This window comes from Dendrobates tinctorius, unplaced genomic scaffold (genome assembly GCF_039654945.1).
Source record: "Dendrobates tinctorius isolate UK_male_01 unplaced genomic scaffold, ASM3965494v1 ptg000016l, whole genome shotgun sequence".
Taxonomy (NCBI): domain Eukaryota; kingdom Metazoa; phylum Chordata; class Amphibia; order Anura; family Dendrobatidae; genus Dendrobates; species Dendrobates tinctorius.
This window is the reverse complement of record NW_027361684.1, coordinates 16,307,701-16,331,751: the sequence shown is the minus strand read 5'-3', so window position 1 is coordinate 16,331,751 and position 24,051 is coordinate 16,307,701. Positions and strand designations below refer to the sequence as shown.

At 42.7% G+C, this 24,051-nt stretch overlaps 1 protein-coding gene across 4 annotated transcripts in view; it reads left to right on the top strand.

Annotated features, from left to right (window-relative positions):
* The window catches only part of NEK8 (NIMA related kinase 8), an 85,855-nt gene extending 72,457 nt beyond the window's left edge, over positions 1–13,398 (top strand). For all 4 annotated transcript variants that reach the window (XM_073565511.1, XM_073565508.1, XM_073565510.1 and 1 more), the window contains 5 exons: positions 996–1,146; positions 4,442–4,605; positions 4,857–5,015; positions 8,705–8,863; positions 12,836–13,398. In XM_073565511.1, the coding sequence (XP_073421612.1) occupies positions 996–1,146; positions 4,442–4,605; positions 4,857–5,015; positions 8,705–8,863; positions 12,836–12,861 (659 nt within the window). In that variant the 3' untranslated portion in view covers positions 12,862–13,398. The remainder of the gene's footprint in view (positions 1–995; positions 1,147–4,441; positions 4,606–4,856; positions 5,016–8,704; positions 8,864–12,835) is intronic.
* Positions 13,399–24,051: the final 10,653 nt, after the last annotated feature.

Below are 24,051 nucleotides of genomic sequence, written 5' to 3'. Positions count from 1 at the left end.
TTTTCAAGGAAATTGTGTTTTTTTCCTCGAAAAAGCTAAAAAGGCGAAACGTACGTCGGACTCCAGGAATTCTGTGAACAGGTGATTAAATGGGTATGTGCTCATGTTATATGTGATTACCAGCATGGGGATTTTTTCCTCTATATGGCACTCTGCACTTTACAGACCATTATGGGTCTAGGTGGATATATGCTTACATGCTGATATATTTTTGCACTTTACCATTACCTGTATCTATTGTTTTATTCCTGCATTTGTGTGTATTTCACTTGGGTATACATTCCTTCCTCTTACTTGTATTTTGTTTGTTTATTTGTCTATGATATGAATTTACTTAATAAAAAATATTTTTTATTTATGATATATCTCTCTTTGTGAGTGGTGTGTCCAGGATACTTTGTATCCACTTTTTGTTCTCAGTGTACTATAGGACCAATGGATCATATAATATAGTAATTTATTCTAATGTGATCTAGCACTCTGGAATCTCCAACTCTATTCTCTGTGGCTAAAGTCACAAGCTGATAAGATTCTTGTCCTGTGTGGAGTCTGCCATACGCTCTCCCTCCCTGTGCACCTCCCAAGTCACTCTAAACTTGATGAGGATCACAGAGCAATCCCTCCATGACATCACCATCCAACGTACCCTGTGGAGTAGTGCCATGAATGGACTGTAGAAGGAAATGAGGAGCCGGGGGTCACATCACTGCATGTGACTGGTCAGGAACACAGCAGAATTTTAAGAGCAAGTAAGTTATGACGTTTCTTAATTCTGATAGGGTTTACAGTACTTTAATAACCTGTGTGTCCGGAAATCTCCTTTAGTGCGGTCGTATGAATTTGGCCTTAGACATATAAACATGAGTTAATTTAAGACAAAGTAACAGGGGCTTATGAGAACACTTTGTGTATTCAGCACTGGGAAATATGTAATAATTTGAGAATAAGCTGACATTTTATCTTTTCCAGTAAATTTCTTGCATTTCTTACCACAGGACGGCTTGGTCTTGGGAACCAGGAATCTCACAATTCTCCTCAGCAGGTAGTCATCCCACAAGAATATGAACCACAAAAGGTCGTATGTGGCATTGATAGTTCTATGATTCTGACCGTGGGCAACCAGATCCTGGCCTGTGGCAGTAACAGGTTAGTGAATTTAGGAAAAAATACCCAATTTGAAAATAATGATATTGACAATGTACTATCTCTAACGAAAGATGGCTGTAGGCCAATAAATTCTGCTTTGTCTGCTGATGGTTTCCCCCATTAACACGAACTGTTACTACTTCTGAGGTTTAAAAAAAAAACGAAACTGAAGGACAGGATAGAATTTCAGAGGCAGATCAAACATAGAGGGCTGATGTATATTGTGTTTATTCACAAATGATGGTGATGGACAAGATTGCAAGGTCACTAACAAGAGCATCATGAATGATATATGAATCAACAAACTTAGTCCTGACATATGATACCAAAGCTTAGTCCTGAGCCAGTGTCTTTAGGTAATGATAAAAGAAACATTTACATTAGAATTTATAAGGGGTGAATATGCTATGCCCATTCCACCCCTCACTACAATAACACAACTTTTACACATCTTTAACCAAACACTTGTGTCACATCTTTATAGCATTTAAAATTGCAGCATAAATTAAGATACTTCCCCGAAAGTTCATCCTGTCCCTGCCTGCACCCAATCCCAGCCAGACCCCGCCTGCACCTGACTGTCTGCAATGACTGAACCGCACACTCAGCCTTAGCCACTGACAGCTGTCACTGCCTCACAACACTGCTCTAACTCCCTTTAACATAACCTGAAACATCGGTGAAGTGCCATGATTATCTCTTTTGACAACAACCATAACCTGACCCCCTCATTTAGATTCCTTTTACCTATGAGAAGTCGTGTGTAGGACAGTCAAAAACCAATCTGATGTCTCCGTACCTGACTGCTTATTTTGAGCACCCCAAGCTTTGTCCTTTTTGCTCACCTTAGCTTACCTCCTCCCTTTCTTTTCCATCTAAACACTATTCTCTGTTGTGCCACCAGAAACCTAATATTTGTTTATATCCCCAACACTGTCTTTCAACGCCATCTTAGCCTTAACAAACTTGTCACGAGTAACATCGGAGAGATCATCAGTTTGTCAGGGAGACGCAACTTCACTGCCTCCAATCGTCAGGACAATAAGGGCATGTTTCCACGTAGCGGAAACATTCCGTATTTGCTGCGGATTGAACGCTGCGTCCTGCCGCTGGGTTTAATCCGCAGCGGCCAGATGTTCCAGCATAGTGGAGCCTACTCTATGGATACGCTGAGGCAATTCTAGATGTGTTCAGTAAGCACATCCGGAATCACCGCGCATACAGAAGGGGGCGGGGCTTTGGGCGGAGCGGGGTTTCCGTGGAAATGTACCCTTACGCAATTGACTGATGAATGATGGAGGAGGCTGCGGTTGCTTCCACTACTAGTCTGGTTATTGGAGAACTCACAATGAGCGAATGGTATATACACCTCTGATTCTAGCTCCATGGAATATATATATATATATTGTTCAACATCTTTATCAACGATTTAGATGAAGGAATTGAGGGTAAACTGATTAAATTTGCTGATGACACAAAGCTAGGAGGGATAGCTAATACTAGAGAAGAGAGAGAGAGAGGATTCAAAAAGATATAAATAAACTGGAGAAGTGGGCAGCAACTAACAGAATGGTTTTTAACAGGGAAAAATGCAAAGTACTACATCTGGGCAATAAAAATGAAAAAAGCATATACAGAATGGGAGGAATAGGGCTAAGCAACAGCACATGTGAAAAAGACTTGGGTATACTAATAGATCACAGACTGAATATGAGTCAACAGTGTGATGCAGCAGCAAAAAAAGCAAATGCAATTCTAGGATGTATTAACAGAAGCATACAGTCTAGATCACGTGAAGTCATTATTTCCCTCTACTCCTCTTTGGTCAGACCTCATCTGGAATATTGTGTCCAGTTTTGGGCACCACATTTTAAAAAAGACATCAACAAACTGGAGCAAGTTCAGAAAAGAGCAACCAGACTGGTGACCGGTCTGCAAACCCTGTCTTATGAGGAAAGGTTGCAGGATTTGGGATTGTTTAGTTTGCAAAAGAGAAGACTGAGAGGAGACTTAATAGCTGTCTACAAATATCTAAAGGGCTGTCACATTGTAGAAGGATCAACTTTATTCTCATTTGCACAAGGAAAGACTAGAAGCAATGGGATGAAACTGAATGGGAGGAGACACAGATTAGATATTAGAAAAAACTTTTTGACAGTTAGAGTGACCAATGAGTGGAACAAGCTGCCACGAGAAGTGGTGAGTTCTCCTTCAATGGATGTCTTCAAACAGAGGCTGGACAGACATCTGACTGGGATGATTTAGCGAATCCTGCTTTGAGCAGGGGGTTGGACCAGATGGCCCAGAAGGTCCCTTCCAACTCTATGATTCTATATACCCCAGTACAGTCACTACCAACTCCACAATAACAATAACTACTTGCTACCACGACCAATCGTTTATACAGGCCAATTGGACACCAGTTACAGGTAGGGTATGGCTTTAGAGGTGTAGTTTACAGAGCAAGTGGAACAGAGCTATTACATTTTATATATTTAATCCTGAAAGGTAGGCAGCGTTTATAAAAAAAAAATATACAAAGATGTTACAAAATGGGAACAAAACAATACGAGATATATACAGTCTATAATAACTAAACCTGTTTCACAGAAATGGCTCAGAGGTTAGCGGAGGGAGGTACTCCTTAGGAAAAGGGACGGAACCCACAGAAACCTGTACCTTTTAGGACTAACAAAATACAAAAATCCAAATTCTGCTTTCTATTACATCAAGGTTACACCCACGTACTCCCCTTGGTGAGCTAATATGGGGCTGGTTGTGGGATGTGCTAGGTGTGTTAGAATTTTCTGAGATCCTTAACTTTCAGGGTATCTTTGCCCCTGGAGGTCCCAGGCAGAAGATATTGTTGTCATGTTTCCTATTGCGATTTTACCTTCCTATACAGATGATACATGGCATGGATAGCATAATCCATCTGACCAATATTAAGTTGAAGGAGTTAGAATGGCCTTACAGTTATGTGAGTGAGTGCCTTATGTTCCTTCCTTTGCTATAAAGCTGAAAATATATTTCCCATAAATATCGGATTGATGCAATCCCCCAATAGTCATTACTGACCACTGGCTTCAAACTGTCTCATACAAGCCATTTGAATAGAGGAAGTTCTTGCCTTGGAAGTGTACTTCTCCACCTCTGAATACACGAATCCTAGGCTTAGTGTCTGGCTCTCAGGGCAGATCTATTATGTTATTACCTGGTCACTGCAGGGGTTACGTACATCTATGAAGGTTTAAGTGTCAGCTCAATGTTGACATGAATTGCTTGATTTTGCCAGGTTTAACAAGCTGGGCTTAGATCAAATCGTATCTAGTGATGAACCCCCTCCAGAGAGTCAAGTGGACGAGGCCTACACCTTCACTGCTGTGCAGTCAGCACCTCTGCACCAAGAAGCCATCGTGTACGCTGATGTGGGCACTTCCCACTCTGCGGTAGTAACTGGTAAGTAACATTTATATTACTGAGTGTGTAGGAAAAGTGAGAGCGACGCATGTTTACAGGGGGATTTAGTGTCTGTCTTCACTCAAATGACCAACACTTCTTTTTTTGTGAATGGCAAGGAGAGTTTTTCCAAATCTAACATTAGTGTTGACTTACTATTGTATAAGCAAACACACAGAGACATGTGAGATGTGGTGGGAATTTGTGAAAATCCCTCTTATTTAGCTGCTTTTCTTTTTTTTGTCTTTCAGCCTTGGGTCTGTGTTACACCTTTGGTAGCAATCAACATGGACAGCTGGGCACTAGCTCCTACCGGTATAGTAGAGTGCCCTATCTTGTGAGTGTGCCACAGAGAATAAAGGTCACAATGGTGGCATGTGGCGATGCCTTCACTGTAGCTGTATGTACAGGTGAACTTATTAGTTTATTTAGTCAATTAAATTTACTCTAGGAATTTTCCTGCATAGACCTACATGTCCATGACACTGTTATCCCCACAGCTTTTCTCCTGTTATACTTGGTTATGCTCCATCACCTAGCAGAGTACATGACATGGTTTAGCTTGTTAAAGTCTCTTCCCGGAGTTCCTGTTTTTGGGTTTGCAGGTCTTGTTTAAAGGGGTTTCCCACTAACTGGTACACTAAAGTAGTCACTTTTGTTTAATAAAACATCATATACTCCCTTCACGGAGCTGGAAAGACATTTGCTACAGGGCTCACGTAGCATAGCAATGAGCAGGGCTCACTTCCATCGGATAAACCTCACATGAGCAGAAGCAGTAAGAGCAGCAGCCCAGTAGCGGATGCTGCTTGGCTTCAGGGTAAATGTGGAAGAACTTTTCCTTCGTTTGAGCCTATACATTTAAATGGATACTGTGTAATGCTTATTTTACCCTATGAGGGCACTGCAGGGAAATTGAACACTTACTATCAAGTTTTCCTACAAATTACATTTAATTGTTTTAGGTCCCAATAACATTTTGTCATCTGCTTATTGTCAGCAGAAATTAATAAGTAGGTATTGTTCAAAGCCGAGGACCGTGACTCAAGAGTCTCCTGATGAGGACTAACAAGACAGTCACGAAAACAATATCCTGACACTGCACCAAAAATCTCAATCCACTGATGTGGTGGCAAAGTGCTAACTGGTACTGATTTAGATATCCCTGTGGGGGTATGTGCACGCATTCAGTATTTGCAGAAGAAAAATCTCCTGTAAATAATGGAGTGTTGGCAGGAGAAACGTTACCCCAAATACAAGACGTTTGCCATGTTTTTGCATGCGTTTTTTAATGCATTTTCCCCCATCTATTTGAATGAGTAAAAAACGCTGCAAAATGCTGAAAGAATTGTCATGTTGCTGATTTGAAATTGCTTAAAATATGCAAGGCAAAAACGCAGTGTGTGAACGTACCCTACTTTTGTATTTTTGGCAACACAAATTTTATGATAACATTAAAAAGATTTTATAAGAAATAACTTTTCAATACTGTGGAGACGTCAGTACGCAGTAGTGTTTTCATTCTCTGTATTGCTCACCTCTGTAAATAAGCACAATTATTCCACTTCAGACGCATTCACATTTCATGTAGTAGCCGATGACGTGCACCACTGTGTACCAACACACTCATATTACTCACCAGAATAACATACGACCTGCTTCTGGATCGTCCTCCCATCAGGAAATCATGGTGGAGTCTGGAATATGTTCTGATCAGTTTTTTTATAAGGAGTTGTAAACGTCATTCTAAAGAGTTTTCACCTATTTATTGCTATTTTTTTCCTCATAAAGAAAAGACATATCAATAGAATCTGACATCATTTAATGATCACTGGGCTCTGACCTCTGGGATCCTCACTTATTTTGAATGAAGAGAAGCCGTTCTGATGTAGCCTTGTCCCCTTCACTGCTACACACAAGGAACAGCATTACAGCCCCATGCAAGTTAGTGAGGGTGTACTGTGCTTTCCAGCAAAGCCGGGAGCTCAGGAACAAATTAGAAGGATATATAGCACTAGTTCAGAGGTCAGACCCCCACCGATCATAGAGTGATGACATATCCTATCTAAATGTGTTGATCGCTAGGAAGAGAAGCTATCACACCTAGGATTGTTACTAAATTGTCCTCATCAGAAGGAAAGTTTTCTCCCTGACTCTACTGTATAGACTGATTTTATAATTATATTCAGCCAAGCTGGAAAAGGGAACCACAAGATATTCCATGAGTGTAAAGTAGATCCAGATACCATCGATGGGATCTGCATCTTGACACTCATGAGCTCGATGCAGGTCCAGCTGATGGGACCAATGACCTCCTTACTTCCCACACATACACTCACTGGCCACTTTATTAGGTACACCATGCTAGTAAGGGGTTGGACCCCCTTTTGCCTTCAGAACTGCCTCAATTCTTCGTGGCAGAGATTCAACAAGGTGCTGGAAGCATTCCTCAGAGATTTTGGACCATATTGACATGATGGCATCACACAGTTGGCGCAGATTTGTCGGCTGCACATCCCTGATGCGAATCTCCCGTTCCACCACATCCCAAAGATGCTCTATTGGATTGAGATCTGGTGACTGAGGAGGCCATTTGAGTACAGTAAACTCATTGTCATGTTCAAGAAACCAATCTGAGATGATTCGAGCTTTATGACATGGCGCATTATCCTGCTGAAAGTAGCCATCAGATGTTGGGTACATTGTGGTCATAAAGGGATGGACATGGTCAGCAACAATACTCAGGTAGGCTGTGGCGTTGCAACGATGCTCAATTTGTACCAAGGGGCCCAAAGAGTGCCCAGAAAAAATTCCCCACACCATGACACCACCACCACCAGCCTGAACCGTTGATACAAGGCAGGATGGATCCATGCTTTCATGTTGTTTACGCCAAATTCTGACCCTACCATCCGAATGTCGCAGCAGAAATCGAGACTCATCAGACCAGGCAACGTTTTTCCAATCTTCTACTGTCCAATTTCGATGAGCTTGTGCAAATTGTAGCCTCAGTTTCCTGTTCTTAGCTGAGAGGAGTGGTACCCAGTGTGGTCTTCTGCTGCTGTAGCCCATCTGCCTCAAAGTTCGACGCACTGTGCGTTCAGAGATGCTCTTCTGCCTACCTTGGTTGTAACGGGTGGCAATTTGAGTCACTGTTGCCTTTCTATCAGCTCGAACCAGTCTGCCCATTCTCCTCTGACCTCTGGCATCAACATGGCATTTCCGGCCACAGAACTGCCGCTCACTGGATTTTTTTTCTTTTTCGGACCATTCTCTGTAAACCCTAGAGATGGTTGTGCGTGAAAATCCCAGTAGATCAGCAGTTTCTGAAATTCTCAGACCAGCCCTTCTGGCACCAACAATCATGCCACGTTCAAAGGCACTCAAATCACCTTTCTTCCCCATACTGATGCTCGGTTTGAACTGCAGGAGATTGTCTTGACCATGTCTACATGCCTAAATGCACTGAGTTGCCGCCATGTGATTGGCTGATTAGAAATTAAGTCTTAACACACAGTTGGACAGGTGTACCTAATAAAGTGGCCAGTGAGTGTATATAGACTGGTGTATATGGAAGCAGGGATGTTACACAATGGTCAATGGTAGACACGGCCCTGTCCCTATCTTTGGGTGTCTGACCATTAGGACCTCCACCATTCGGCAGTACTTTTATGTCTGTTATGTCAGGTGTCCCACGCGGAGTACAGCGGCTTCCCCAATCTCATAGAGCATGACAAGGGGAGCGGTTGCACATGCGCACTACCGCTCCATCCTATCGGGGATAAAAGTGCCCTGTCCTGATGATTATGTGGGTTCCAGCAGTTGGATTTCCAGGTTACTACCTGACCTGTGGATAAGTGATACCGGAATCCCCCTTTAAAGTCAGGCACTGTATGTGTAATGAATATGTATAGAAATAATGCCCTCCACAAAGAAGTATACATTATATATATATATATATATACATACACACTATATATATATATATATATATATATATATATGAGCATGCTGTTTTCAGCTGTAAGACGTCTGGGAAAGACAGAAACTAAACCGTACCATAATCCCTGAATTACACAAGCAGATGTTTTCTTTGCAGATGGCCAAGTCTTCACCTGGGGAAAAGGAGCCAGAGGGCGATTAGGACGCAAGGATGAGGGAATTGGGGTCCCCAAAATGGTCCAACTTGAAGAGAGTCACCCCTACACTGTGACATCCGTGGCCTGTTGCCATGGCAACACGCTTTTAGCTGTAAAACGTAAGTATGCCACAAGTGCCTAAGCTGGTATCAGTATGCATGAGCTCGGTCCTGCAGGGACGTTCGGCTGTGCCAGGCTTCCTGTCAGTGACGCTGATTGCAAGGAGCCCAGAAAACCATTATACATGGATTCCTCCTCAAATCCTGTAATCATAATCCAGTGCCATTCTCTGAGTAAGAAGCCGGCTGTGAATAGAAGTGTTGGCAAATGTCCAAGCAAGGATGTCAAAAACTATGTGAAGAATGGAGGGCTTTTCCACTGACATTTCAGCTATTCGAGCACTCTGGAGCCTCTGGTAGGAGCGTATACCTCGGGGTATTTTAAACTGTGCAAGAGATCAGTCCCCCTTGTTAAACAAGGACCTCTCACGCAGTGATTTATATTCCCTGTTCGAGTCTTGAAAGGTGCATTGATTCTCACAAGCCGTGCCAATTTAGCACATATGTCCAAGACTAAACTTTCCCATCGCTGCCCCCTCCAGACCGTCCGTTTTTCATCCTATTCTATTGACACATTTTTATGGTTAATTATTTGTGAGCAGCTAATTGAGTGCTTTTTTTAGTCTGTCAGCCTTCAATGCAGACAACCAAGGCAGATCATACAATATCTATCACCCAACAATCGAGGTATGAGGCTCATAGACCTTCTGGCCTCAGTCATGTCAATAATTCCTATTAAAGGAGGTTTCTTCTTGTTAATAGTATATCTATGTAAATGGGAAACACAAGGATCTGTACTGGGAGCAGTGGGGACCACAATGATCTGTACTGGGAGCAGTGAGGACCACAAGGATCTGTACTGAGCAGTGGGGACCACAAGGATCTATACTGGGAGCAGTGGGGAAAACAAAGATCTGTACTGGGAGCAGTGGGGAAAACTAGGACCTGTACTGGGACCAATGGGGAGGAACCACAAGTATCTGTACTGGGAGCAGTGAGGACCACAAGGATCTGTACTGAGCAAGTGGGGACCACAAGGATCTATACTGGGAGCAGTGGGTAAAACTAGGACCTGTACCAGGACCAATGGGAGGAACCACAAGGATCTGTACTGGGAGCAGTGGGTAGCATAAGCATCTGTACTGGGAGTAGTGGAGACCACAAGGATCTGTACTGGGAGCAGTGGGGACCATAAGGATCTGTACTGGGAGCAGTGGGGACCACAAGGATCTGCATTAGGCCCAAGTCTTTTTAATCTTGTTGTTAATAAATTTGTGGATGGGATTGAGAGTAAAGTGTCAGTCTTTGCTGATGACACCCAAATATGTAAGATAATAAAAAGTGTGCATGACAGTACAATATTACGAAATGTTCTGGATAAGATGTCTGCATGTGCAAACACTTGGCAGATGAGGTTTAATGTTGATCAATGTAGAGTAATGCACCGCCGTGCTAGTAATCCTATTGCTGCATATACATTAAATGGAAATATACGAAGTACTAAGAGAAAGACTTGGGTATTCTGTTTACAAGTAAGATGAGCAGCAGAATTCAATGTCTGGCAGCAGCTACAAAGCAATAAAAGATTTTAGGATGTATTAAAAGAGAAATAAAATCCTGTGACGCCAATGTATTATTGCCTCACTATAAATCACTTGTAAGGCCACATCTAGAATATGGGATCCAGTTTTGAGATCCACATTTATAAAAAGTTTTTTGGATGTTAAAGTCAGTCCAAAGTCGAGCCGCTAGATTTTAGGAGAGGCCTAATATCACGGAATGTAATGACCCCCCCCAAGGGGTCGGTCAGCGGACAACACGACACACACAACGGGATGGAAATGGGGAGAAGAAGGCCCTACCCATAGAGAATAAGGGATAGGACACATCCTGATCTCCAAACTGAACCTGTCCCTGCACTCCCCTGACGCCCTAAGCGGATCCTTCCCCCCGCTGCCGTCACAAACCTCATCCTTCGCTGCCACCTCGCACTGCCCTGGCTAGTGCACTGGCCGGCAAGGGCGCTAGCCTCACCACTGCAGATGGTACAACACAGGGGGTGGTGACAAGCACGAGATAGACAAGATAAAAACACTCTTAGCTTCCAGACTTCGCTGCTAAGCTCCCCACCGCAGAAGACACAGAAACAGGACTCCGAACTCGAGAATTAGCTGATACAGCACTGACACCAGACAGCTGCAACTGCAAGGCTGGTCTCCATAGAATAACTATCACCAACAGTCAGCTGATGCATCAGGTGACCATTTAAAGGATGTTGGGAGTGGTCACCACCCACCTCAGCTGACCCAGCAACTCTGCAGTTGCAGCAAGCTGCCAGCAAGGGAAACTGACATTAACCCCCGCTGGCCTGAAAGGAAAAAAGCTACATTTAAATTATAGAGGAACCAGAGCTGCCACGCATCCAAAAATGGATCGTGACACCTTCCATCCCATGTAATAATGAGAGTGTGGAAGAGTTGGGCTTGTTTAGCTTAGAAAAAAAGACGCCTCAGAAGAGGTCTCATGTGTGTTCAATACAAACGACTGGTACTTATTCCTTCCAAGAATCCTACAAAGGACAGGGAACATTCATTACGCGTGTAGATTAGGTGATTCCAGCAGCTAAATAGAAAAGGGTTCTTTACAGTTAGAGCAGTCATGCTGTGGGATGCCCAACTGCAACAAGAGGTAGTAATGGCAGTCCCTATAACAGCTTTAATAAAAGGACTGGATGCTTTCTTTGCAACAAATGGCATTTCAGGCTATAAATAATCCAGTGATAACTAATGTATAACTGGTGAAGAATATGATGAACCTAGATCTTACTGCAATCTATGTAACTATATAACCTATTTAGACACCCAGGTGCATACATGCCCACCGGGGCTGCGGTGGTGGGAAAGAAGCATTCATTATGACAGTGTAAGGCTGAGGCTTCATGACGACTTTGGTCGTGACATAAGGGGCCTTTCACACAGTGATATTGTCCATGTTTGTGGTTCTGTCCCCCTCCCACAATCCGGGGTTCGGATGTTTGTGCCGACATGGCCGTAGGTTACAGTGGTGCCAATAGAGTCAACGTGCGCTCTGCCGTGCAGTTTTTGGGTGTATACACCTACTGGTGGCGGACACCCAGATGCAGTCTATTATGTCTATGTGTCCATATGATGCACAACAGAGCACACGTTGATTCTGACTGGACCATTATTGTCTTTTGCCGGGGGGGTTGGACCAGTGAAAGTGGCAGAAACAATGTGTGAAAGGGACCTGAGTGTGAAAGGGACCCAAGTCACTCCTCCAAAGATCACCGCATAATGCAAGTGAATGGAATCGTATTGCAATCCAAAAAGTATCGCACCACCATTGACAGTCAGAGTGATAGTCATATTTATTGAGTACCGTATTTTGTCTTTTTTTAAAGGAAAATAATAAAAACAAATAAAAAATGTTTGCATATTGCCTACTGCATATTGATTTTCTTCTTTTCTTTTTCTATTTTTAAGGTGGGGGAGATTATTGAGTTTATAACACGTAAACTCAAGAGTTTCTCAAGCCCTGTAGGAAAAGGCCACACCAATACTAGTGACCCATGCGTGTTGTAGAAGCCTGTGCAGGCAGACTTATTTAGCGACTCTCCCCCTATAAGACGGGCCTTAGCGGTCATTTCTGCATCTCACATTGTAGGCTTCAGTTTTGAGAACATATTTTAAGTGTAACAATTTTTTTAAGAACAAATTCTGAAGTGAATAATTTTATGTATTCGTGTACCAATACATCCAGTGAACAGCTCTATTCCTATTATTTCCTTCTTTTTTTTTTGCTTTGTTTTGGGCGTGAGACATTAAATAATCCATCTTGTATAGAATCAGCCCTGGTTTATCTTTCCCAGAGACAAGCGGTCGATACAGGGAATCATGAACCTTTCAGTCTACTTGTTAGCGATGTCAATGTCCCATGACTTAAAGCCACAGTGGGAAATATCTCCTCCTCGTGTCCTCATCAAGTAACAGCTTGTTTCCATTATTCTTACAGCCGGCATTGAAGATGTTTCTGTGTGAGAGAAGAACGTCGAGAGATCAGATCATTTGTCCACGAGTCAAATTCTGTATATCCCAATTAATTGTTACACAACGATCCAACCCAAATCTATGGCTGCAACAATAAGCCAGGCCAAGATACAGAAAATTCCCAAGACTACCCTATAATAACCAGCGGTTATTAACCTGGTTGTTTGGGCACTTTGAAAAGAGGTTCAACCGACTATAAAGCCTTGTTCTCACGTAACCTTAACGCTGCGTTTTTCCATGCATTTTTTGTACAGAAAATACTCTATGTTTAACAATTATTATTGCAAAGTGGATATGATTTTATGAAAGACTCTACCCTCTGTATATTTAAGGCATTTTTTTCTTTTAGATGCATTTTTCCTCCGGACTCTTCTATTGTGGTCCTGAAAAAAGTGTGTGTGAAATCGCAGAAGTGCAGGATTTCTGCTGTGGAAAAAAAAGTATTAATAAACATCACTTCAAACCCACTGGGGAAAAAAATGCATCGAAAAAGGAAAGAAAAAGTGCAATAAACAGGAAAGATTGTTATTGTGGATTTAGTGTGACTGCCTGCAGAAAGAAATGCAGCGGCAGATACACAGCATTTCCGCGCATGAGATCCTGGCCTTACAACACATGAAATTCTTGAAGACAAAGGCAAGCAATGAAATACTGTGTAGTTAGCAGGTTCGGACTAGGGTGTCTGGATCCCACAGGGGGAATGGACCCCAGGAGCCCACCCTACACCTATAGGCAAATATCTGTCAGTCGTTATACTGATTATAGTGGAACATCGGCTGTAAAACACAGGCGGCTGCTGCACATCTACTGTGCGCCCCATAACTGGGATGTATAATTATGGTGGTTTACATTAATGGGATTCTTTGCTTAAAACAAGTTATCATTGATCCATGCACCAATCAGAAGAATGAGGAATTTTTATCGTTGATGGGACACTTATCCCCATTTTAAAATGGGATGTCTGGTGGGATATCTGATCGCAGCTCCATTCATTCTCTTTGGGGCTTCCAGAAAAAAACAAGTGCAGTCACGGAGGGAAAGAACGGATCAGTGATCAAGTTGTACATGCCACTCCAGTCTATTGGGGATGAAAAGGTCCACATTTTCCTGATTGGGTCCCAGCAGTCAGACACCCACCAATCAATACATTATCGCTTATCCTGTGAAGAGGAGATTACTTTTTCTCACAGGAGAACCCCTGTAACTGCAACTCTGCCGCTGTGATCCAAGTATTTAATTTCTAATGGAAAAAAAAGAATCTCCTAATTAATATCAGAACAAATGACCGTCATACACAACACATTCCCCTATACCAAGACCAATGCCACCACATACAGGATGAAATAGCCACCACACCATGACCAGACCACAGTGACCGAATAATACCATAATACTGATGACAAGTTCAAACAGGTGCCATTACTACAGGTAATGAGTGGAGGACAGAGGAGCCTCTTAACCCCTTTACACCAAAGGGTGGTTTGCACGTTAATGACCAGGCTAATTTTTACAATTCTGACCACTGTCCCTTTATGAGGTAATAACTCTGGAACGCTTCCGTGGATCCTGGTGATTCTAACATTGTTTTCTCGTGACATATTGTACTTCATGATAGTGGTAAAATTTAATTCATATAACTTGCGTTATATCACAGAGATATGGCACACAAAAAACTTGATAAGTAACATTTCCCACATGTTTACTTTACATCAGCACAATTTTGGAACAAAAATTTTTGTTAGGAAGTTATAAGGGTTAAAAGTTGACCAGCGATTTCTCATTTTTACAACACGATATTTTTATAGGGACCACATCACATTTGAAGTCACTTTGAGGGGTCTATATGATAGAAAATACCCAAAAGTGACACCATTCTAAAAACTGCACCCCTCAAGGTGCTCAAAACCACATTCAAGAAGTTTATTAACCCCTTCACTACCAAGGGTGGTTTGCACGTTAACTACCGGGCCAATTTTTACAATTCTGACCACTGTACCTTTATGAGGTCATAACTCTGGAACGCTTTCATGGATCCCGGTGATTCTGACATTGTTTTCTCGTGACATATTGTACTTCATGTTAGTGGTAAAATTGCATTCAAATAACTTGCGTTTATTTGTGAAAAAAAAACAGAAATTTGGCGAAAATTTTGAAAATTTCGCAATTTTCCAACTTTGAATTTTTATGCCCTTAAATCACAGCGATACGGCACACAAAAAACTTAATACATAACATTTCCCACATGTTTACTTTACATCAGCACAATTTTGGAACCCAAATTTTTTTTGTTAGGAAGTTGTAAGGGTTAAAAATTGACCAGCGATTTCTCATTTTTGCAACACCATTTTATTTTTAGGGACCACTTCACATTTGAAGCCACTTTGAGGGGTCTATATGATAGAAAATACCCAAAAGTGACACCATTCTAAAAACTGCACCCCTTAAGGTGCTTAAAACCACATTCAAGAAGTTTATTAACCCTTTAGGTGAGTCACAGGAATTTTTTGAATATTAAAAAAAATATGAACATTTAACTTTTTTCACAAAAAAAATACTTCAGGTTCAATTTTCTTTATTTTACCAAGGGTAACAGGAGAAATTGGACTGCAAAAGTTATTGTGCAATTTGTCCTGAGTACGCTGACACCTGATATGTGGGGGGGAACCACTGTTTCGGCGCATGGCAGAGCTCAGAATGGAAGGAGCGCCGTTTGACTTTTTCAATGCAAAATTGGCTGGAATTCAGATCGGACGCCATGTCACGTTTGGAGAGCCCCTGATGTACCTAAACAGTGGAAACCCCCTACAAGTGACCCCATTTTGGAAACTAGACCCCCCAAGGAACTTATCTAGATGTGTGGTGAGAACTTTGAACCCACAAGGGTTTCACAGAAGTTTATAACGTACAGCTGTACAATTAAAAAAATCATATTTTTTTTCTACAAAAATGATCTTTTCACCCCCAATTTTTATTTTTCCAAGGGTAACAGGACCCTAAAAGTTATTGTGCAATTTGTCCTGAGTACGCTGATACCCCATATGTGGGTGTAAATGACTATTTGGGCGCATAGCAGAGCTCGGAAGGGAAGCAGCGCCATTTGACGTTTTTGACTGGAATTGAGATCGGACACCATGTCGCGTTAGGAAAGGCCCTGATGTACCAAAACAGTAGAAACCCCCCACAAATGACACCATTTTGGAAACTAGACCCCCTAATGAACTTATCTAGATGTGTGGTGAGCACTTTGAACCCCCCAGTGCTTCACAGAAGTTTATAACGACCGGGCGTGAAAATAAAAATATCGTATTTTTTCAACAAACATCTTTTAGTCCCCATTTTTTTTATTTTCCCAAGGGTAACAGGAGAAATTGGACCCCAAAAGTTGTTGTCCAATTTGTCCTGAGTACGCTGATACCTCATATGTGGGAGAAAACTACTGTATGGGCACACGTCGGGGCTCGGAAGGGAAGTAGTGACGTTTTGGAATGCAGACTTTGATGGATTGGTATGCGGGTGTCATGTGCGTTTGGAGAGCCCCTGATGTACCTAAACTATTGAAACTACCCACAAGTGACCCCATTTTGGAAACTAGACCCCCCACGGAGCTTATCTAGATGTGTGGAGAGCACTTTGAACCCCCAAGTGCTTCACAGAAGTTTATAACGCCTGGGCGTGAAAATAAAAAAAACATTTTTTTCCGCAAAATTATATTTTTGCCCCCAATTTTTTATTTTCCTAAGGGTAACAGGAGAAATTGGACCCCAAAAGTTGTTTTGTAATTTGTCCTGAGTAGGCTGATACCCTACATGTGGGGGTAAAACACTGTTTGGGCGCATGGCAGAGCTTGGAAGGGAAGGAGCACCATTTGACTTTTTCAACGCAGAATTGGCTGGAATTGAGATCAGACGCCATGTTGCCTTTGGAGAGCCCCTGATGTGCCCAAACAGTGGAAACCCCCAATTATAACTCCAACCCTAACCTCAACACACCCCTAACCCTAATCTGAGCCCTAGCCCTAACCCTAACGGGAAAATGGAAATAAATGCATTTTCTTTTAGTTTTATTATTTTTCCCTAACTAAGGGGGTGATAACGGGGGGTTTGATTTACGTTTTATGGCGGTTTTTATGTTTGGCGGCTGTCGCACGCTAAAAGACACTTTTTATTGTAAAAATAGTTTTTGCATCACCACATATTGTGAGCTATAATTTTTCCGTATTTTGACCCACCGAGTCATGTGAGGTCTTATTTTTTGCGGGACGAGTTGACGTTTTTATTGGTACCATTTTCGGGCACGTGACATTTTTTGATCGCTTTTTATTCCGATTTTTGGGACGCAGAATGAACAAAAACCAGCGTATCATGAATTTCTTTTGGGGGGTGCGTTTACACCGTTCCGCGTGCGGTAAAATTGATAACGCGTTTTTATTCTTCGGGTCAGTACGGTTACAGCGATACCTCATTTAGGTCTTTTTTTATGTTTTGTCGTTTTTTTGCAGTGAAAACAATTTTATATAAAAAATTATTATTTTTGTATCGCTTTATTCTGCGAGCTATAACTTTATTTTTTTGCGGATGATGCTGTGTGGCAGCTCGTTTTTTGCGGGACAAGATGACGTTTTCAGCGGTACCATGCATATTTATATGCGTCTTTTTGATCGCACGTTATTGCACTTTTTGTTCGGTGGTATGATAATAAATCATTTTTTGCTTCGTTTTTTATTTTTATTTTTTAAGGGGTTTGCTAAAGGGGTTAACTAATGGGACAGTTTTATAGGGCAGGTCATTACGGACGCGGCGATACCAAATATGTGTACTTTTATTGTTTTTGGGTTTTTTTATTTTGAAAAAATGGATTTATTGGGGAATATTTTTTTTTTTTTTTACTAATTTAGCGATTTCTTTTAAATTATTTTTAACACTTTTTTTTTTTTTTTTTTTTTTTACTTTATTACCTTGTCCCTGGTGGGACATCACTGTCCTGTGACAGATCGCTGATCTGTCACATCACAGATCACTGTGACAGATCAGCGATCTGTCACAGGCACTGCTGCAGGCTTCCTCATGCCTGCGCTTTGCAGGTAGTGAGGAAGTCAGCTCTCTACAGGCAAAGAGGGAAAGAGCTGCACATTGCGCTGCCGTGGGGGGCTCAGGGAAGCACGGAGGGAGCCCCCTCCCTGCCGATGCTTCCCTTTAACCCCCGGTACACCGCGATCGCGTTTGATCACGGTGTGAAAGGGGTTAACGTGTCGGGGGCGGTCCGTGACCGCCCCTGACACATTGTGCCGGGTGTCAGCTATGATAATTAGCTGACACTCGGCCGCGATCAGCGGCGCTCACCACGTGGGCGCCGCTGATCGCGATGACGTAATGGTAATTAGGTCCATGGTCACATGGACGGAATATTACGTCAATTGTAGGTAAGGGGTTAACCCTTCAGGTGCTTCACAGGAATTTTTTGAATGTTTAAAAAAAATGAACATTTAACTTTTTTTTCACAAAAAAAATTACTTCAGATCCATTTTTTTTATTTTACCAAGGGTAACAGGAGAAATTGGACTGCAAAAGTTATTGTGCAATTTGTCCTGAGTACGCTGATACCTGATATGTGGGGGGGAACCACTGTTTCGGCACATGGCAGAGCTCAGAAGGGAAGGAGCGCCGTTTGACTTTTTCAACGCAAAATTGGCTGGAATTGAGATCGGACGCCATGTCGCGTTTGGAGAGCCCCTGATGTACCTAAACAGTGGAAACCCCCCACAAATGATACCATTTTGGAAACTAGACCCCCCAAGGAACTTATCTAGATGTGTGGTGAGAACTTTGAACCCCCAAGGGCTTCACAGAAGTTTATAATGTACAGCCGTACAATTAAAAAATCATATTTTTTCCACAAAAATAATCTTTTCACCCCCAATTTTTATTTTCCCAAGGGTAACAGGACGCAAAAGTTATTGTGCAATTTTTCCTGAGTACTCTGATAACCCCTTATGTGGGGGTTGCATGCGGCGCATTACACTGACGTCATATGCTGGTGACGACGGGCGCACACTCTTCAGTATTGATCGGGACGTGCGCCACGGCGATTCAAGTAATAACTGATGTATGCGTGCGCCCCTGCACAAACTCTGCCTGCGCTTTTAAAGGGCCCACGCCTCTAAAAACTACAGACTTTTTTTCTTCTCTCCTTCCCACAGCCAAGGGACCACCTGGGATTTCCCTGATACCCCGCCAGGCCAGTCCAACCCTGTTAGTTAGAATAGTATAAACTGCGTGCAGAAAATGCACTATTGGGATTGTTCATTGTAGCTCTCTATTAGGGAATTACTATTCTATTTATCTCTTTCCTCAAAGAAAGCAGCACCATATAAAACTGAATTTAGTGAAAGGGTGCACGCCTCAGAGAACCAACCCAGTATACATGAATGGCAGCACTCCAGACATGAAAGAGTGAAAAAAAAAAAAACAGTCTTTATTCACACATGTGTATGCCCACATGTATATATTTATCTGTTAAAACAAAAATGTAAAGCAGCACTCTTTCTCTGGGTGCCAAGCCTCCTACGTAAGCACCAGAACTCCTTAAAGTGAATCTGTCAGTAGGATGAACCGTCCTAAGCCGTATATATATGTTATAGGAAGCTGAATAAAATGAAACTTTGATATTTGCAATCCGATGTTTTAGGCCGGTTTCACATTAGCGCATTTTATGCGCGCGCACGGCCGGGGGTAGCTCCGCCCCCGATCCGGCTCTCTGCCCGGCGTGCCCGCCCCTTCCTTGTAGCGCCGCCTCCTAGCGGACAGCGGCGCCTGCGATCGGCGCACCCTATCTTTAGCACCTTTAGAACTTTTCGAATTTTGGCGCGCACGGCGCACCGTCATAAGTGCGCAGCGCAGGTCAAAGCGCAACTAGCGCACGGCCTGCGCACGATCGGCGCACCCTATGCTAAAGATAGGGTGCGCCGATCGCAGGCGCCGCTGTCCGCTAGGAGGCGGCGCTACAAGGAAGGGGCGGGCACGCCGGGCAGAGAGCCGGATCGGGGGCGGAGCTACCCCCGGCCGTGCGCGCGCATAAAATGCGCTAATGTGAAACCGGCCTTAGTCCTGAGAATTCCCCTTTTTATTTCTTATATGTAAATGAGCTGTTAAGATCTGTGGGCCAGACATAGATCTCCCTGAAAATTTGCTTTCAGAGATTATTGTAAATGAAATAAGACATTACCAGTGTGAGACATGTGGGTCAGTAGCAGTAGAGCAGAAACTGTCAGTCATTACTTGTCTCACTGGTAACACCCTCTTTCATCTAGCATAATGTCTGCTGGCAAATTCTCTGGGAGATCTATGTCCGGCCCATAGATTTTAACAACTTATTTACATATAAGAAAAACGTGAATTTTTCTGGAATAAGACATCGAATCCCTGTGATGAATCGCACAGGGAAAGGGGGTGTCAACTTCGATCACCTCGGGGGAGGGGAGAGAAGGATCCAGCAGGGATCGACTCTCTGGTACCACCACTTGCCCCAGGTCAGGAACTTCACCAAGGGTAAATAGTCGCTGGAAAGCCTTCCCTTATAGGTACGAGTTAATGAGGCGCTCCCAGTGAGGGGGGGTATATATCACCAGTCCAGGCTGGGGATATATATATATATATATATATATATATATATATAAACCTCCCGGCCGTCACTGTCAGGGCTCCTCACTAACACAGTTCGGTTTGGTGCCACCAGTTCCTCGTTCAAAATAAGCCCCATCTGACAGCAGGCATAAATCAGGTCAGAAACCAACCCGGGTAGCGTATAATAACCAAAGCAAGGTGTGTACGTGGGGATTCGTGTATCGAGATAAAAGTGCCGCCCAAGAATAATTTTATATTTAATCGCCGAAAAGGCGCACTAGAAATATACAGGTATATAGTTACAAGAACAATATACAGGTATAGTCAGGAGTGTAGGGTATAGATAGGTTGCAATTACCGTGTTATGTAGCTTGTGACCACAGGTCCAAATCTTAGTTATGTGGTTTTCCTGGCTGCGTCTGGTAATGGATCTTCCTGCCAGTAGAAAGACAGCTAAAAATGAGGAGCTGTCTCTTATCTCCTAGGCTGTTCCCTCCCAAACTCTGCGCTCACCTCTGGTCTTGTGCAGCTTCTCCTCTCCCATCTCTGAGAGTATGATTTTCCAGGCAGAACTGTGGATGGCCCAAAACTTTCCACCCGTAGCTCCAAATGGATCGGTGGTGCCGCCACTGGGTTCCACTGGATTTTATCTGTGCAGGGAGACCAAATATGCCTTCCGTATGTAATCCCTGGTAGCTACATTTCATAAGTCCATAATGCAGAGTGCTACAGGTGGCTGCCGGGCATTGGCTTGTGGGGGAAGGAATGCTGGTTCCGAGAATGTGCTCGGCTAGGCTCATAGATATTGCATTCTGTTATTATAGGTCATTTTCCAGATTCAATATCTCAGAGCCTTGCTGTGACCTATAGTGCGTGAGTAAGACAAAAGGAATCCAGTTTGGCTTTGCCTGTAATAGAACTCACACCCTTGTGCTAATCGCTGGTCACCGAGCTTCAGAGAGCTTATTCCTGAAGTTTTAATTAAAGAAAAACATTGATCCTGGGGAATGCCAAGGGTGGGAGGCACATTCCAGGAGTGGAGTGAGATATCCTGAACCTTTAATCCAAAATGGGGTCTCCCTCGTTCCTCACAATCCCAAATATCAATATACCATTTTATTCAGCTTCCTATGATCTACATGCCCATATGGATGGCTTAGGAGGATTCATTCTGACAGATTCACTTTAATAACGTGAAAAAAATGGTGGCAGCACTCCAAAAGTACAGTGCAAAATTATAGCACTTTATTAGCCCATGTGACGATGTTTCAGTTCATAGTCTGAAACTTTCTGAAGACTTCAGGCTCTGCCCTGTTTGTATCCACAAGAAGCTACGAGAGGCGGCATCATTTCAATGTAGGCAGAATTGGGGAAGGGACTGGCCATTTCATGTAACACACAATCATGTTTTCTTATGTAAACTCCATTACACTCATTAGAGGAAACCTGTCACCTTCCCTGATGTGTCTGTTTTATTAAATATTTACATTCATCATGAAATAATTCTGGAGGATTTTTCTCATAACTCCGCATTGTGTCCTTCATCTGGTATTATTTATACTAGAAATTTATGAATAATTTAACAAATGAACGTTACCATATCCCTGGTTGAAAAGAGAAATCTGCACAGTCAGCAATGATCGGACAGTGACTGTACAAGGACACAGCCACAACTAGTAACACCCAGTTGTCAATCTACTCATACATTATTAGGAGGAATAACAGAGAAACGGCACAATGGAAAGTTATAAGAAAAGATGCCCCAGAATTATTTTATTACAGGGAATACAGCTATTTACTAAAGATTAAAGCAGATATATCCGACAAAGAAAATGGATTATATGAGGAGGTGATGATACACTATACATTTCCACATCTTTGTGATATATGTATATAAACTCGTTTCTTGTCCTGTTATTGTAAATACTTATTTTATGAAGAATACAATGATTATGTCCATTCTCATGGCTGATTTTTCATTATATGCCACCTTAGTTGACCTTTCTTTTGCTTAGCCTCCTGCAATGTTGCTTTGGAGTCCCGGCTCTTATTCAGCCCTACAGACCGTTATACACATATCTTACAATTCAGTGGGAGCAGGTGTCAGGCCATGACGCGGAGGGGCACTAAAGTGGCATAAAATGTGCGGGATGTTCTGTTCATCGCAGCTGAGATCTCTGCATCGTGAAATATGCACATTTTTATAGGTTATGTAATGCACATTAACAAAAACTGACATTTCTGAAACACATACATACAGTGGGGAAAAAAAGTATTTAGTCAGTCAGCAATAGTGCAAGCTCCACCACTTAAAAAGATGAGAGGCGTCTGTAATTTACATCATAGGTAGACCTCAACTATGGGAGACAAACTGAGAAAAAAAAAAAATCCAGAAAATCACATTGTCTGTTTTTTTTCATTTTATTTGCATATTATGGTGGAAAATAAGTATTTGGTCAGAAACAAGCAATCAAGATTTCTGGCTCTCACAGACCTGTAACTTCTTCTTTAAGAGTCTCCTCTATCCTCCACTCATTACCTGTAGTAATGGCACCTGTTTAAACTTGTCATCAGTATAAAAAGACACCTGTGCACACCCTCAAACAGTCTGACTCCAAACTCCACTATGGTGAAGACCAAAGAGCTGTCAAAGGACACCAGAAACAAAATTGTAGCCCTGCACCAGGCTGGGAAGACTGAATCTGCAATAGCCAACCAACTTGGAGTGAAGAAATCAACTGTGGGAGCAATAATTAGAAAATGGAAGACATACAAGACCACTGATAATCTCCCTCGATCTGGTGCTCCACGCAAAATCCCACCCCGTGGGGTCAGAATGATCACAAGAACGGTGAGCAAAAATCCCAGAACCATGCGGGGGGACCTAGTGAATGAACTGCAGAGAGCTGGGACCAATGTAACAAGGCCTACCATAAGTAACACACTACGCCACCATGGACTCAGATCCTGCAGTGCCAGACGTGTCCCACTGCTTAAGCCTGTACATGTCCGGGCCCGTCTGAAGTTTGCTAGAGAGCATTTGGATGATCCAGAGGAGTTTTGGGAGAATGTCCTATGGTCTGATGAAACCAAACTGGAACTGTTTGGTAGAAACATAACTTGTCGTGTTTGGAGGAAAAAGAATACTGAGTTGCATCCATCAAACACCATACCTACTGTAAAGCATGGTGGTGGAAACATCATGCTTTGGGGCTGTTTCTCTGCAAAGGGGCCAGGACGACTGATCCGGGTACATGAAAGAATGAATGGGGCCATGTATCGTGAGATTTTGAGTGCAAACCTCCTTCCATCAGCAAGGGAATTGAAGATGAAACGTGGCTGGGTCTTTCAACATGACAATGATCCAAAGCACACCGCCAGGGCAACGAAGGAGTGGCTTCGTAAGAAGCATTTCAAGGTCCTGGAGTGGCCTAGCCAGTCTCCAGATCTCAACCCTATAGAAAACCTTTGGAGGGAGTTGAAAGTCCGTGTTGCCAAGCGAAAAGCCAAAAACATCACTGCTCTAGAGGAGATCTGCATGGAGGAATGGGCCAACATACCA